General features: G+C 40.7%; 1 protein-coding gene across 7 annotated transcripts in view; it reads right to left on the reverse strand.

The window, feature by feature from the left end:
- Positions 1 to 15491, reverse strand: part of ESRRG (estrogen related receptor gamma) — a 588258-nt gene that overhangs the window by 146414 nt on the left and 426353 nt on the right. For all 7 annotated transcript variants that reach the window (XM_079934775.1, XM_079934777.1, XM_079934776.1 and 4 more), the window contains one exon: positions 191 to 307. In XM_079934775.1, coding sequence (XP_079790901.1) covers positions 191 to 307 — 117 coding nt within the window. The remainder of the gene's footprint in view (positions 1 to 190; positions 308 to 15491) is intronic.

Raw genomic sequence — 15491 nt, forward strand, 5'->3', positions numbered from 1 at the left:
TTCCTGTTGATGTCAAGCAGTTAGCCACGAGAGATCAGCAAGTCCAGGTATAAAGGAGGAGTATTCTGCTATCAGATTCAGGATACTTACTGTGACCCCAGAGTTGCCTGGTTTCTCTAATATTTTTGTAATTCCCTGTATATCCCGCATCCCCAGCCTAAAGTACAGGAGCAGTAGCACACAGCCTTACCTTCTTTGAGCATGCCCACTTTTAAACACTTCATGAAGCGGCAAGCCTGGCAGGATTTACGTCTGCGCTTTGTGATTTCACATTCATTCGTGGCAGGGCAGCTATATTCTATATTACCTAAAACACAGAGTTTAAGAAAAGAAGCTGTTAGATTTGCAAGACCCAGGCAATCCTAGCAACCCCAAGGCAACACCAACTCTGCTACTTCTACCGTCCTCCCTCAAAAAAAAAGTCAACGGGAGTCACGAGGATGTCACAAATATCATGGAGCCAGATGCTCGCTATAACCACTGAAGATGCATCAAACAATGAGAAGATACGTGGTGAAGCTCTTCAAAAGATTAAGCTTAGAATCAGCCTTTAAAATTATGCTTCATCCACTCATACAAAGTAGCGGTCTTCCAGAATTTGAGGATCCAAAAGAAATCTCTCAGCAGATTATTTCCATAAAAACACCAACATCAAAACCGTATTACAGGGCTTCCCTGGTGGTGCAGTGGTTGAGAGTCCGCCTGCCAATGCAGGGGACACGGGTTCATGCCCTGGTCTGGGAAGATCCCACATGCCGTGGAGCGGCTGGGTCCGTGAGCCATGGCCACTGAGCCTGCGCGTCCGGAGCCTGTGCTCCGCAACGGGAGAGGCCACAACAGTGAGAAGCCCGCGTACGGCAAAAAAAAAACCAAAACAAGACAAACAAAATAAAAGTATTACAGTATCATCCATCCTGGATTTCTTTTGGTTACTAATGCCCTGATGCATCAGACTTTTTGTCTCTCTGACACTGAACAGTATAAATCTCACTGTGAAAAATGATCAGCAGGCTAATTTGGGACTGTGCAGTAAGCTCCTTGAGGGCAGGGACTGAAGTTACATGGTTCTCACTTCATCACTTACCAGAGCCTTACAATACAATTTTACTCTTGGAAAATGTTTACCGATGATGATGATCACCATAATCACCATCACCACCATCACCACCATCATTACCATCATCACCACCAGCACCACCATCACTACCATCATCATCACCACCATCATTACCATCATCACCACCACCATCATTACCATCATCACCACCATCACCATCATCATTAACATCATCATCACCATCACCACCATCATTACCATCATCATCATCATCACCACCATCATCACCATCATTACCATCATCATCACCACCATCATTACCATCATCACCACCATCATTAACATCATCACCACCATCAACACCATCATTACCATCATCACCACCATCATTACCATCATCACTACCATCATTACCATCATCACCACCATCACCACCATCATTACCATCATTACAATCATCATCATCACCATCTTCATTACAACCATCATGACCACCATCATCACCGTCATCATCATCATGTTTATTAAATTACTTGCATAATGAATTCCAAACGCTCAAGCTGCATGGAAGTGTTATAAATAAAAATAAACTGCTATGAAATTATATTTTTAATATTACAGTCTACATAATTTACGTTACTAACAACAGATTTGAAGTGATAAGGATGTTGCCAGAAGATCCAAACTTTAACTTGCAATTTTTCAATTAGTGCCAAAGACTATGTGTGGGAAGTGCTCTGGGGCTGCCTACAGCTTTGTAGAGAAGCTGACTTTAAAATAAAGCCTCTCTCCCCTATCAGCTCTGTCACATAGTGCTTGAAGGTCTTTCGTTACTTCCTAACCCTTTCCCCTTGTGATTAAGTGCATTAGTATCTTAATGAAAATGCATTCTGTTTATTGCCCTCTTGAGAAGGGGGAGGTCATCAGACCAAATGCATAAATTGTCATCAGAGACGGTCCGAGCATAATTGCAATTTTGCTGCTCCATGTTTGCAATACCCAGGGTCCATCCAAGTCCCCTGAAACATGCACAGATTCTAGTAATTAGCATAGAGTCTGCCTGGGACCACAGCATTGATGAAATATTTCAGAGTTAATCACACTTTGTAAACACTGATTTATATTGACTACCTTTCTCCAGACTGATGTCTCCTCATTAAATATCACATTAGTGGATTGCAGGATTGTAGAAAGACTCAACTACTCAGCAACTGCTAATTCAACAGGAAGTAATACCTAACCACTCATAACTACGGGGAACTGGTTAAGTATGCATGACTTCAAAAAAAAAAAAAAAGCCTGTGTATTATAACTTAAGATAATCCTATCAAAATTGACTAAATTAGCATTCTAATTCAGGGCATTTATAATAATAAAAGAAACTACTTTTTAACATAATAGGTGAAATATTAAGAGTAATATTAATTGCATCAACAGAAGCACACACCATCACCTTCCTCAGAGATATTACTGTGTTACTGTATTATTACACTCACAGAAAACCAAGGATAAGTCAAAGGAACCAAACTGGCTGGGTCACGGCTGAGAATAAAAGGATTTAGAATCTGAACTTTAGATGAATAATTTTTCACTGTGATTTTCACTGAAAATTTATTTTGCATCAAGAGAGTGTTGCTAGCCATTTTCTAGGGGTTAATTAGTATTCTACTACCAGATCCTTCCACTCTACGTGGCTCTCCTTATACTTATTTAAAAAGAAACCCAAGCCTCTGCTTTCTTAGGAAGAGCGGAACAATAACTAGTTAGAAAGGGAAAAAAAAAAATGTTTTCCGAACAGCATTACTTCCCTTTTTTTTGTTCCTCAAAAGTCAATACAAAGTCATCATTTGTTCACTTTCTAGTATCAAGGCATGAGCACAAGTTCCCCTGCCCCATCCCTTTTAACCCAGTGCTGGAAACTACTGGGATGACCCAGCATCACACACACACAAAATAATCACCTTTCTTTTCAAACTAGTTCCTCTTCTTCTTTGAAAATTATATCCTCATCCTTCGCAACAAGGCCCTTCTGACAGGCCCCTAAATGAGGCCTGTGTGAGCTCACACCTGGACTATGGTAGTTATCTCCTAACTGGGCATTTTGCCTCCGTCTTGTCCCCCTCTAATCCACACTGCATACCACGATCATATTCCTCCTCCTAGGATGTTTTTGATAATGTCGTTAACTCAACTTTTAAAGAAATCAATAGAGGGCTTCCCTGGTGGTGCAGTGGTTGAGAGTCCGCCTGCCGATGCAGGGGACGCGGGTTCGTGTCCCGGTCCGGGAGGATCCCACATGCCGCAGAGTGGCTGGGCCTGTGAGCTGTGGCCGCTGAGCCTGCGTGTCTGGAGCCTGTGCTCCGCAACGGGAGAGGCCACAGCAGTGAGAGGCCCGCGTACCGCAAAAAAAAAAAAAAAAAATCAATAGATTCCTATGGCCTCTGGAATGAACATAAAATATTCACCTAGCCAACAAAATCCCTGCCCCATGTGACTCTCATCCACTTTTCCAGCAACATTACAATGATTACCTTATATGAACTTCCTGATGCACCGATTTGATTTATTCAGTTTTTGCTGTGTCCTTCAGACGTCCCTCTGAGGATGATCTATCTTTGCCCCTCTTTTCTTCTTAAAATTACTTCCAAGGCTCAACGTTCAACTCAAATTCCATTCAAATCTTTCATGAAAACTTCTCAAACCACCCTAGCAGAAAATGATTTCTTGGTTCTCATATCTTTTTGGGTACTCTCATCATATACAGACGTGCCAGATTCTTTTATACCTTTTCACGTGCATACTATCCCTTAGATGGTAAGATCCTGGAGGCAAGGATTATTGCTTATGCAGAATAGAAATCCTCCACCCAAAAGTACTATATAAGTAAAATGATACATTTTAAATTATGAGGTATTTTTTGGTACCTCAAGGTCATTTTTCTGAACATCAATTATGATGCTGTCACATAGTACTGTCCACAAGGTCAAGTGAGCTAGATGGCCCATTAGGAAGCAAAATGAAGCACACTAGGAAAACCATTCCACAAATCAAATTAAAAAAAAAAGTAGAAGAAAATCTAGTTAATTTTTCAACACCTTACAAAAATACCTTTGACAAAAATGGAAATCCATGGCAAAACCAGGAGAGCTTATGAAGGAGAAAAGAGAAAAATACAAAGGTTTCTGGGGAGTTAAGTGTGAAAAGAGAAACAAAACCAAAACAAAACTGTAAGAAGTTTTAAAGGAAATAAAAGTACATCTTGATATAAATAAGAAGAAAAATAATATAAAATATGAAAATACAGATAGGTGGCACTAAGAGAGCTATTTAATGTTTATCTTATCATAACACTTACTATTATTTGCAAAATGGGTGCCCTAAGAATTGGAGCCACGTTGCAGAAAACACTCAGGAGTGATTCAATTATCGCAGCTGAATCTATAGATGCCCCTTCTCTGAATGACTGTCTCGAGATTTCTGTATTTCTTCAGAAACAGAAGGGAAATTGTCAAATTGCCATACGAGGATTTTAGATCACATATAAAGAAGAATTCCAGTTTCCTTTCTAACCACTACATTCTATAATTCTTCAATGACAACGAGAAATGTAAAGGCAGAAGAATTTTTAACAGTGCCTTAGGATGAGTTCTTGAGGGCAGAGTTCCGTCTCATTTACAGCTGAATCCTCAACGCTTATCAATAAGCCTACCATTTTGTACATGTGCAGGGCTGGGAAAGAAAGAGGAAGTCCCTGGCCCTTAAGGAATCTACAGTTTTACAAGGAAACAAGACATGTCAACAAATCACGATACAGCTGAGTGTGCGCTGCAATGGCTCTGGATTCAAGTCAGCACCACACACCCGTGTACACGGATGCATCCCCACAGCTTCTGAGATTGTGCTTTGGAAAGTCAGTGAATTCTTCACACAGGAGCAAATGATTGAACTGTGCTGTGAAAAATGAATAAATGACTACATTGGGGTAAAGGAATCTTCCCCAAGCTATAGAAAAAAACACCACATTCTTATAAAAATTTCACTGTGAATGGAAAGAAAATACAGTGGTCCCGAGTATTTTCATAAATGATAGATTTTCAGCTAAGCATATAGACATGGTTTACGATGAATCTGACATCCTCCTGCCAAATGTTCTCTTTCAATAAATTTGTCTTGACATATGTGGATGATAACCTTGATTTCACTAAGTAACACTGGTTTATACCTTGAAAAACAAATCAACATCATCCTAAAGAACTTCTTGACTGGAGGAAAACCTCTCTAATTTCCGAGCCCTCCCACTGAGTTCCTTAGTTCATTGTTGTTGGCTGTGATCACCCACCCAACAGTCCTTGATTCATGTCAGAGTCTACAAAGATTCTGCCCTTGAAAAACCTTCCCTGGTGCTTTTTCTATTCAATGAAGAAAGCATTTTATCCTAAAAATATGCTGCCCCAAGCACCTAGGCAACACTGTTACATCTATTTTGATAATGGCTCTAAGACACTACTCCCAATAGACCCTATGATCTCCATGGGGCACTTGTTTTCCTTCGATTCACCAAGAGGAAACAAGACAAAAATATTTCCAGTAGCAACTGCCGGCCTCTGGAATGTTAACACTGGACAGTCATTCAGGGGAACGCAGAAGTTATTGTTCACAGCCTAGAATTCTCATTTGAGACACGGAGTTTTCTTGGATTATAGCTTGCTATTTTCTGGGCCACGTCTGTTATAAGGCACCAGGGACTGAACTGGGCAGCCGTGGATGACACGACTGGAATTTTCCCAGTTTTGTCAATAGCTGGGGAAATAAGCTCAGCTTCAGAGGGAACCAGATCCACGTGGAAGCTCCGGGTTTTTTAACCAGGCTGACAATCGTGATAGAGCAATTTATAATATTTCTTGGCGTCTTTTCAGAAGGTCCTGGGCTCTGATGACTTATTGCAGAGTCTTTTGTACCATCAGTTTGCAGGCAATATAATCTTCTCACTTACTGCTTAATAGAATCTTGCAGCTAGCTGGCGGATAGAATAACAGGGTGTATGTAAAACTTCAGCCTGGAGTGCCAGTGGATAATTTGTATATTCCTTTCAGTCACTTAATGGACTTTTACAGTTTAGCAGTGAAAGGGCTGAATGATGTAAATTAGCACGGCATCTCAAAATAAAAATATATGTCAAATCTTTACTTCCGACTCACATCTCTTGCACATAGTAATGAGGCATTGGGCTTTATGTAGTTCCCAAGAGCTGTCCTCTTTTTCATACGTACAGACATCATAATTGTAAAGCCAATTTGAAAGCGTCTGTATATTTCCCCCAATTGTTTTAATTTTATTAACAGAACAAATGGCTTGAGATGACCCACAGGGCACTCCAAGTGGGGTCTATCCAATTGTTTTCCAACATTAAGTGATTTAAAAATAATGGGATTTGCCTCAGTACACAATTACAGAGCATTAAAAACGTGAAGGCAATAATCTGTAGTATTTTTGTTTGAAGTGTCCAAAAGCAGAAAAAAGAAAGAAGGAAAAACCCCTCTTTACTGTATGGTAGTAAAGGTTTTTCCATACAGTGATACAACTTCCCTTTCTTTCCTTTTCTTTTTTTTGTGTTTAAAGCTCCTTTGTTTCTAGCTCCTTTCTCCTCATTCTACCTGAAATAGAAAATAACAGTATCTATAGCTGGGATTATATAATGTGGGATAATAACTCATTACCTACGTGTGGCAAAAAAAAAAGTCAAAATTCTATCAATGCATAATTAAGTAAAGGATGCTACTTTATTTTCAAAGAACGCACCCGAAGTTAGACTTCAAAATAAGTTACTTAGGGATGCTCTATCCATTCCCAGAAGACTGCTCTGAATACTTCTCGAAACTTCCTTTAAACTGCCACTAGAGTTATTTCAAAGCTACAAAGCAGAGAGGGGAAGGAATCAAATGACACTTTGCCCATATTCACCCCAAATACTTGATTGGCCAAATACATGACGCCGAACGATGGTTGTCTATCACGAAATGTTAAGTCTCCCCTCAAAGGTCAAAGAACTGCCATCACTGAAGATATTTCAAGAATCTGCCTCAAGTTCTCAATGCGTCTGCCCCAGACTATGACAAGGAATGGCAGCCCCAGGCAACCAAGGGGACCCCATCCACTTGCGAGGTATAAGACGTATACCTCGCAAGTGGTGGGGCAAGAGGGCCACATCTGGTTAACGGTCACATCTGGCTCTTAGCACAGCAATTTCGTACACAGGGTTATGCCAGAGCCCCATATTCTTTGCCTTTTTGCTGCCCCTCTAACCCTCTACAAAATGAGGTGGGAGACAGGCGGGTCTAGAAGAGCTCATTTGATATTTGGTTCTTTAAGGTTCTATTGGATTAAATTCTGATCATCACAAACATAATTTACAAGAGCCCTAAAGGTATGTGGGCACAAATGACTGCCTTTGCACAGTGAAGATCAGGCCTTGCTCCCAAATGGGAGTGGATGACGCTTTGCCTTTAAGGAAAAAAGATCAGGAAAAAACCCACAAGCAGGCAGGTTTATTTACCTTTATTTTTTTTTAATTTTTGGCTGTGCTGCACAGCTTGTGGGATCTTAGTTCCCTGACCAGGGATTGAACCCTGGCCCCCACAGTGAAAGCTCAGAGTCCTAACCACTGGACAGCCAGGGAATTCCCCAAGCAGGCAGGTTTATAAATCCTAGTGATTGGAGACTAAACCACAGACTCTGGTCTCATCCTCCAGCCATCTGTGTTGGGAGGGCCATTGAGCCTACCGTGGGTACCAGCATTGACTGCCTCCATGCAAATACATGTATCTAATCACAAGATTACATTTCCCCATTGTATGCAGTGAACAATGATTTAGCAGGAAAACAGTGCTGTAAAATGGGGAGGAATTATTTAGCCTTAATTTTTTTCCAATTTAAACAAGACATACCCTGCCTCAGTTTCCCCCAAACTTGTAAACATGGCCACTCCTTTATTGCTTTAATTGCACAACTGTTAACACTGAGCACTGTGCATGTTCATCTCAAAGAGAAGATGGGAAAAAGTTCTTGTATGCCCATGTATATCCATCCTTAACATACTGCCTTGCATATGGGTCAGGAAAACATCTGAGGATGAATAAGTGAGGGAAGAAGGAGAGAGGAAACGGTGGATCTCAGTTCAAATTCCAGCTCTGCCCTTTCTTAGCTGTCAGAACTCAAACTGATCACTTCACCTTCATACTCTCAGTTTGCTTACGTACAAAAGAGGAATCATCACGCCTGCTTTATAACATTGTAAGCATTACGTGGAATATAGGTATTAAAATCATATACAGTTTTGTTTTCCCTTCTCAGAAGAAAGGGAAGAAACACTGTAACATTTTCATCGATTATGAAACATTATGAAATACTTTGACTCAAAGACCTAAGCCTGGAGTTTGGGAATAGCATAGAAACAGCCTTCTGCAGATTTACGCAAGAGTGTGAGAATGAATATGCCATTCACCCAGAGAACTGGAGAGAGGATTGTGTCTTGCCAACAACTCTCGTGTACACAGCCATATTTTACAGATACCAGGAGGAGAGGAAGAAGTGTAATAACTCAAGTCATTTTTTAAAGCACCAAACTGTCTACGAAGTGAATTTCCAAGACATCAACTACCTCCCTCATGAACATTTCCTGTCACTTCCCTGGAGCTCGTAAACTGCCCATCACTGGGTGTAATCTGATTATAACTGAGGGCAAAGCATTTGTAAAGCTCTTCAAAATCTCACTCCAGCCTTATCTCTTGCCGCAGTTCCAGGTCAATCCCTACCCCTATCCCAAGTCCACCCCCTTGTCTGACACCCACGCTGAATTACTCCCAGTTTCTAGAAAGCAGCATTGTCTTTCCTGCTGGTCCTAGATGTGCTTCTTTTATCATTTCTTCAGTGAAGCTCTCCCAGGGCCCACAAGACTGGGGTCCAGGGGTCCGTACAGGTATAACTAGTTCATCTCGCACTTATCTTCAAGCAAACCTTTCTCTTAGCCTCTAAGGCACTTTATTACATGTGTCTAGTGAATTGCCCACCTCTTGTCCCAACTGTACAACTGTCCATTCCTTGAGGGCAGGGACTTACTCCCCTGGAGTCCCCAGCAGAATGTTTCATTATCTGTCCATTTGATCTTTACTGATCCTGTTTCTCATTCCTTCATTTTAATGTTTAGCTCCAAAGCACGCATAAAAATAAACTACGTACAGTCAATTAGACAGAGCATAACTGATAGCAACCCACCAGTAATATATCATTTGTCATAAAGCAACAAAGATTTTTAGGCTATTAGACTTGGAACAAATCCCAAATTCCAGTAGGTTCAGGCTCCTGGTTTTATGTAGACCTGAAAGAGGTGAATGGGGTACTGACTTATCTATGATCACTCAACCCTCTTCACAAGGAGAAGTGCTAGTTAACTGCAGAAAAGAGACCAAAACACAAATTCCTGACACCCAGTCCAATGCTCTTTCAATGCACCTGTTAAAACTTACATACCAACACCTCTAACAAACACTAAGAGTGCGGTGCATTCTTCTATGTGCTCTACATCTATGAAGCCCCATTTTGCAGATGAGAGAATTAAGACACAGAGAGAAGAGGTAACAGACCCAGAATTATACAGCTTACAAGCGCCAGAGCTAGGATTGAAACCCAGTCACTCTGGATCCAAGTCTCTCCAACTAAGATGCAATGTCGCCTGACTCTAATCTTCAAAAGAAATTGAGTGTTGTAATTGAGTGTTGTTTAGAACAGAAATGAAAAATGAAATTCTTATCTCCTGAGAGGTTGCTTTGTGTAGCTGTTGTTGTTGCTATTGTTGCTGGTTGGAAAGGAAATTTTGATGCCTGGGAATGTGGTAGGATAGGGTGGATCTTGGCATTGTCATTTGCTGTTGTCAGACTTGTGGTGCAAGACCAGCTGTGGGAGAGGATAGGGTTGCTCTTGGAGAATGGAATTCCTCAACACCTCAAAAAGATATCCCTCAACTTGTCTCTGTACCATTATGGTTTGTGACCAGTTTAAGTCCACAGAAACCAAACAAACCGTGTCACCAAAGCAACAGGTGTCAGGTTGTACACACGCGTTTTATAGATCCCCAAACAAAGCTATTGTTCATGATAGGAAAAAACTCAGAATCCGGAATTGGCAGGGTGTGCTTTGAAACGCATTTAAAAGGGAATAACTGCATACAATCAAAAATACTTATTGATGAAAATAATGGCGAATACAAATCTCTCTCATCAAGGTATGCAGAAATTTAATGTTTTTAGCTTTGACAATGACATCTTCTTGGAAAGGGCTACTGCTCTTTTGCAGTGTAGAAAACATCGCCTACATGATGTGTGCAGCCACTCATCTCTGTCTTTAAGCTCCTATGGTATAGGGATCGTGTCACAGTCTTCATAAAAGAGCTCAAAAACGACCACTGCCACCTGAAAAGCGTTATATCTGAGCTAACCGTAACTCCCCAAATTTGCTGTGCTCGGTAACCAACTCCAATTCTTAGGTGTTCCTTCTCTACTTAGAAATTTTAAACAGCCTTGATATGAGTCTGCCTGTGTATCTTTAAACATACAATTAAAAAAAAAAAAAAGCTCTGTTAACATAATACTCTCGGTGAAAGGAAGAAATGCTAATTAAGTCTAATGCATCCACTCCATTTGGATAGAAAGTTTCAATGTGTGCATTTTGCAGTGGCAATTACCGAATGGTACAGTAAGTCCACATGACAAGTGTGGAGGCAGTAGGATCCTACCCTATGTGACAAAAACAAATGACTCAAAGAGGAATTTGACTTCATGTCAACCTTGAGATTTTCCTTCTACCTTAATCAAGTCAAAACAAACATACCCTCTCCTAATACTGCCCCTAAGTGCTTTGTTCTTGAGTGCTACCAGTGGGCCCAGAGCTCCTAAGAGACATTGGTATTAGATTCTTCCTTCCGGATCAAGTTCGGTATTCAACAAGTATCTACCTATGTCCTCCAAAGCTGGTATGGATTTGGGGAAATCCTGCTTGACACAAGTGACGGTAATTGATCTATATTTAAACTGCAGAATGTGATATAACTGTGATTATAAGATGCTAGAGTCAAATGGGTTCAAGTCCCAGTTCTATCATTTTCTGAGTTGTGGCAAACTTTTTTTTTTTTTTTTTTTTTGTGGTACGCGGGCCTCTCACTGTTGTGGCCCCTCCCGTTGTGGAGCACAGGCTCCGGACGCGCAGGCTCAGCGGCCATGGCTCACGGGCCCAGCCGCTCCGCGGCATGTGGGATCTTCCCGGACCGCGGCACGAACCCGTGTCCCCTGCATCGGCAGGCAGACTCCCAACCACTGCGCCACCAGGGAAGCCCTGGAGCAAACTTTTAAACCTGGAGTTACTTTCCTTGTAAATGAAGTGGTCACGGGACCTAGCAATTGATACCTCATGGGGTTGCTATGAGAAGCAAGTGGGATCCTGTATTGAAGGTACTGAGCAGAGTGCCTCATACAGAGTGAGCCTTGATTATCAGCCATCATCACAGCAGGGTAATGATGCTCAGGACCGGGGCTGGGATGCAGAAGAAGAGCTAAGAGGGACCTGGGAAGGGCCCGGTGCTGGTCTCGGCCCAGAAATGAGGAAATGCTGGGCAGAGAATTCCTCCTGGCCGGCACCAGGAAGCCAAAAGGCTAGGAGCGTATTGGTCTATTAAATCAATAGGCACAGTAGGAGAAGCATAAGCCAACGTTCAAAAAGGAGTAATGGGCTTCCCTGGTGGCGAAGTGGTTGAGAGTCCGCCTGCCGATGCAGGGGATGCGGGTTCATGCCCCGGTCCGGGAAGATCCCACATGCCGCAGAACGGCTGGGCCCGTGAGCCATGGCCGCTGAGCCTGCGCGTCCGGAGTCTGTGCTCCGCCAACAGAAGAGGCCACAGCAGCGAGAGGCGCGCGTACCGCAAAAAAAAAAAAGGAGTAATGACTAGTCACCCCAAGAGTCAGGGGACGCCAACAAGGCTGCCAGCTGGATTTAGAGTAAAACAGAGAAGCTCAGAGGAGAACCAGGAAAGCTCGGACCGTGTAGTGTGTGTGCCTGAAGACTCTCCTCTCGGAAAGAAAACCTGGGCACCTACACTGTCTGCTCTGACAGGGTGGTCAGCAAAGGACCTGGCGTCTCCTCAGGGAGGAAAAGTACAGAGGGAAACTTAGCAGGGGAGAGTGGGGGGCTTCTTCCTGTCGGATGATGATCCAGGGGAGGCAGGATAAGGATTCCTCTTCCAGGAAACACTTAATTCTACCCCTTTATAAAACAGCAGGGGTCCACAAGCTTTTTCTTAAAGGCCCAGATAGTCAATAGTTCAGCTTTGCCGGTCCTTCAGTGTCTGGTGCGACTCCTGCAGAAGCAGGAGAGCAGCCACGGACAACGCAAGAATCGGAGCGGCTGTGTTCCAATAGAACTTTCTTTAGCAAAGTGGATTTGGCCCCCAGGGCCTTGGTTTACTGATCTTGGGTCTAAAACATGTGGACAAAAGGCTGCAATGATGAGAAATACTTTACGATCTCTTATCCATCATTTTTCTCTCTCTTTTTTTTTTTCTCACAACCCTGTAAAGTAGCTTCTTCTAAGTTAGGTTCAGATATTAAAAATGAAATTTCAGTAAACTGAGAAGAACAGGTGACAGGATGAGTTGGAGGGCTTTTGCTTGAAATAGTTGCAAAATTTGAAATTGTTATCCATGTAAAACAGAGTCTGAGGACTCTGGGGACAGCGAGGGTGTTCCAGAAGCAAGGAAGCAGTGCAGACACTTTGGAAGCGAGAGAGAAAAAAAAAAAGGTGCAATCAAGGACAAAATCTTGGGTTAGATTCGTTCCTTTGAAGATTCTTGTACTTGCCTCTGAGCTTCCTCAAATGGAAACTATGTTAATAGTATGCACTGAAAGAAAATGGGTATCAGAATGCAGATGTAGGGTATGCTTTCAGATTCATTCTAAAGCATTCAGATCTCAAGCTCTAAATTTTAAATTAATCCAGATTTTCTTGTACTAAATTCTCTTCTTTTCCTTCTAGGATGACTCAGTGATGCCCTTCTAAAAAAAAAGCATATAAAAATATGGTTGTTTCTTTAAACGTTTTCAAACCAAAATAAAACAAGAGTTAATTCCAAAGAATGTAATTTTTTCCTATAAACATACAGATTCATTCATATAATCACTTAAAAGAAAAAAAAACTCCTTCTGACAAGTATTCATCATAAGAAAAAAAAATTGATTCTGAGCTGCCTTCTGTTGTGGTCACAAAGTTTAGTAAGTGGACGGGAGAAGAATTAAGCCTCTTTCCTCCTGCAATCAACAACGAGAGTCTGGGAAGTGTTATCAGTGGTGAGTGTATACTTTTAGGATCAATCTAAGACCAGCAACTAAAAATCTACTGGCAAAATGAGTGTCAGCAGATAAAATCCAAGGGAACTGAGACAGAAAACTGATACGGTGGTACTGAAGGGCTGAACTCTCAAACTTCATATTTAGGGGATTTCAGAAAATGAATGATAAAAAAAATTAGATATTTTTAAGACTTACTTCTGCGCCTCTTTCTTATAAACCTTTAATATCATCTAATCATCACTGAAAATATTCTTAATTCCCCTTTTTTTATTATATTTTAACAACTTAATGGAAAAATTTGCCCATGAACTAAAATCTCTTAAGAAAAATTCAGTCTAAAATTGTTCAATGCTTGAAAAGCTTTTAAAATATACAAGGCAGGGTAATGAGGGGGTTAAGAGAAGAGGCTCTGGGTTCAGGCTGAGACCCAACTGTGTCTGGGCAATTTGTTCTCTGTGCCTCTCTGTGAACTTTATAGAAGTTCCACATCTATAAATAATATAGTAATATTAGAATGGTAGTATCTACTTTAATGGAATGATGGAAGAATTAAATAAGATAATTAATGTAAAGCACTTAGAATAATGTGTGGCACATTTTAAAAACAAATATATTCATTATTATTATGACAAATTAACAAATTCTTCATCTATTACTGATCTAAAGGCATTGTATTCAATTCAAGAGGATGAAACCAACTATTTACATTGTCCACATATGTAATTACTTATGGATAAGCATTGGCAGGTGAAAGATTAGAACTTCAAATTTGAGATACATCCAAAACGCCTCAAAAATATTTAAATATTCACCTCATACTCATTATTAGAATGGCCATTATTTAAAAAAAAAAAGAGAATAAGTGTTGGAGAGGATAAAGAGAAATTAGAACCCTCATGCACGTTGGTGGGAGTGCAAAATGGTGCAGCCTCTACAGAAAACAACATGGAAGGTCTTCAAAAAATTAAAAATAGAACTGCCATATGATCCAGTAATCCCACGTCTGGGTATTTTATCCAAAAAGTTGAAAGCAGGATCTCAAAGAGATATTTGTACACCCATGCTTATTGCAGCATTAGTCACAATAACCAAGAGGCAGAAACAACCTAATGTCCACTGATGAATGGAAAAAGGAAATGTGTATACATCTATACATATAATGGAATATTATTCAGCTGTGAAAAAAAAAGGAAATACTGACATATACTACAACATAGATGAACTGAGGACAGTATGCTAAGTGAAACAGGCCAGTCACAAAAACACAAATACTACATGCCTCTGCTTATAGGGGGTACTCTAAAGTAGTTAAACTCATAGAAACAGAAAGTAGAATGGTGATTACCAGGGGTTGGGGGAAGGGGAAGATGGGGAGTTGTTATTTAAATGGTATAGAGTTTCATTTCTGCAAGATGAGATAATGTTGAAGATCTGTTGTACAATAATATGCATATAGTTAGCACTAAGGCATCGTACCCTTAAAAATGGTTACGATGGAAAATTTTAACATATGTTATGTGCATTTTATTTTATGCTTTTTACCACAATAAAAAATAAAATGAATTGGACTTCCCTGGTGGTCCAGTGGTTAAGACTCCACGCTTCCAATGCTGGGGACGCGGAGGTTCGATCCCTGATCGGGGAACTAAGATCCCACGTGCCGCATGGTGCGGCCAAAAAAAAAAAAAGAAAAAGATGTGAAAAAATAAAATAAATAAAAAGTATGTTGGAACATCATTTCTTTTACATATAAACTTATATTTACTTTTCGTATAAACCAGAATACTTTACCAGCATCCATTATCTAATTTTGCTTTCAGGTAAAACTTCTGAAATGGTGTAATAAGAGAATTCCAATGACCAGGCCTGTTGGATCCCAACAACTTAAAGCAACTTCAAAAGAAACTTAATTAATGCCCGGTGTGTACTTTATCACTTCCATGATGTTATCTAAATTTATCAAGTAATATATCAAAAAAATGAATCATTGCCTTGGGCTTTACCAGTAAAGAAAAAAATTTCTGACCCATGCCACTGAACGCCAC

The sequence above is a fragment of the Stenella coeruleoalba genome, assembly GCF_951394435.1.
Source record: "Stenella coeruleoalba genome assembly, chromosome: 1".
In the NCBI taxonomy this organism is placed as follows: Eukaryota; Metazoa; Chordata; class Mammalia; order Artiodactyla; family Delphinidae; genus Stenella; species Stenella coeruleoalba.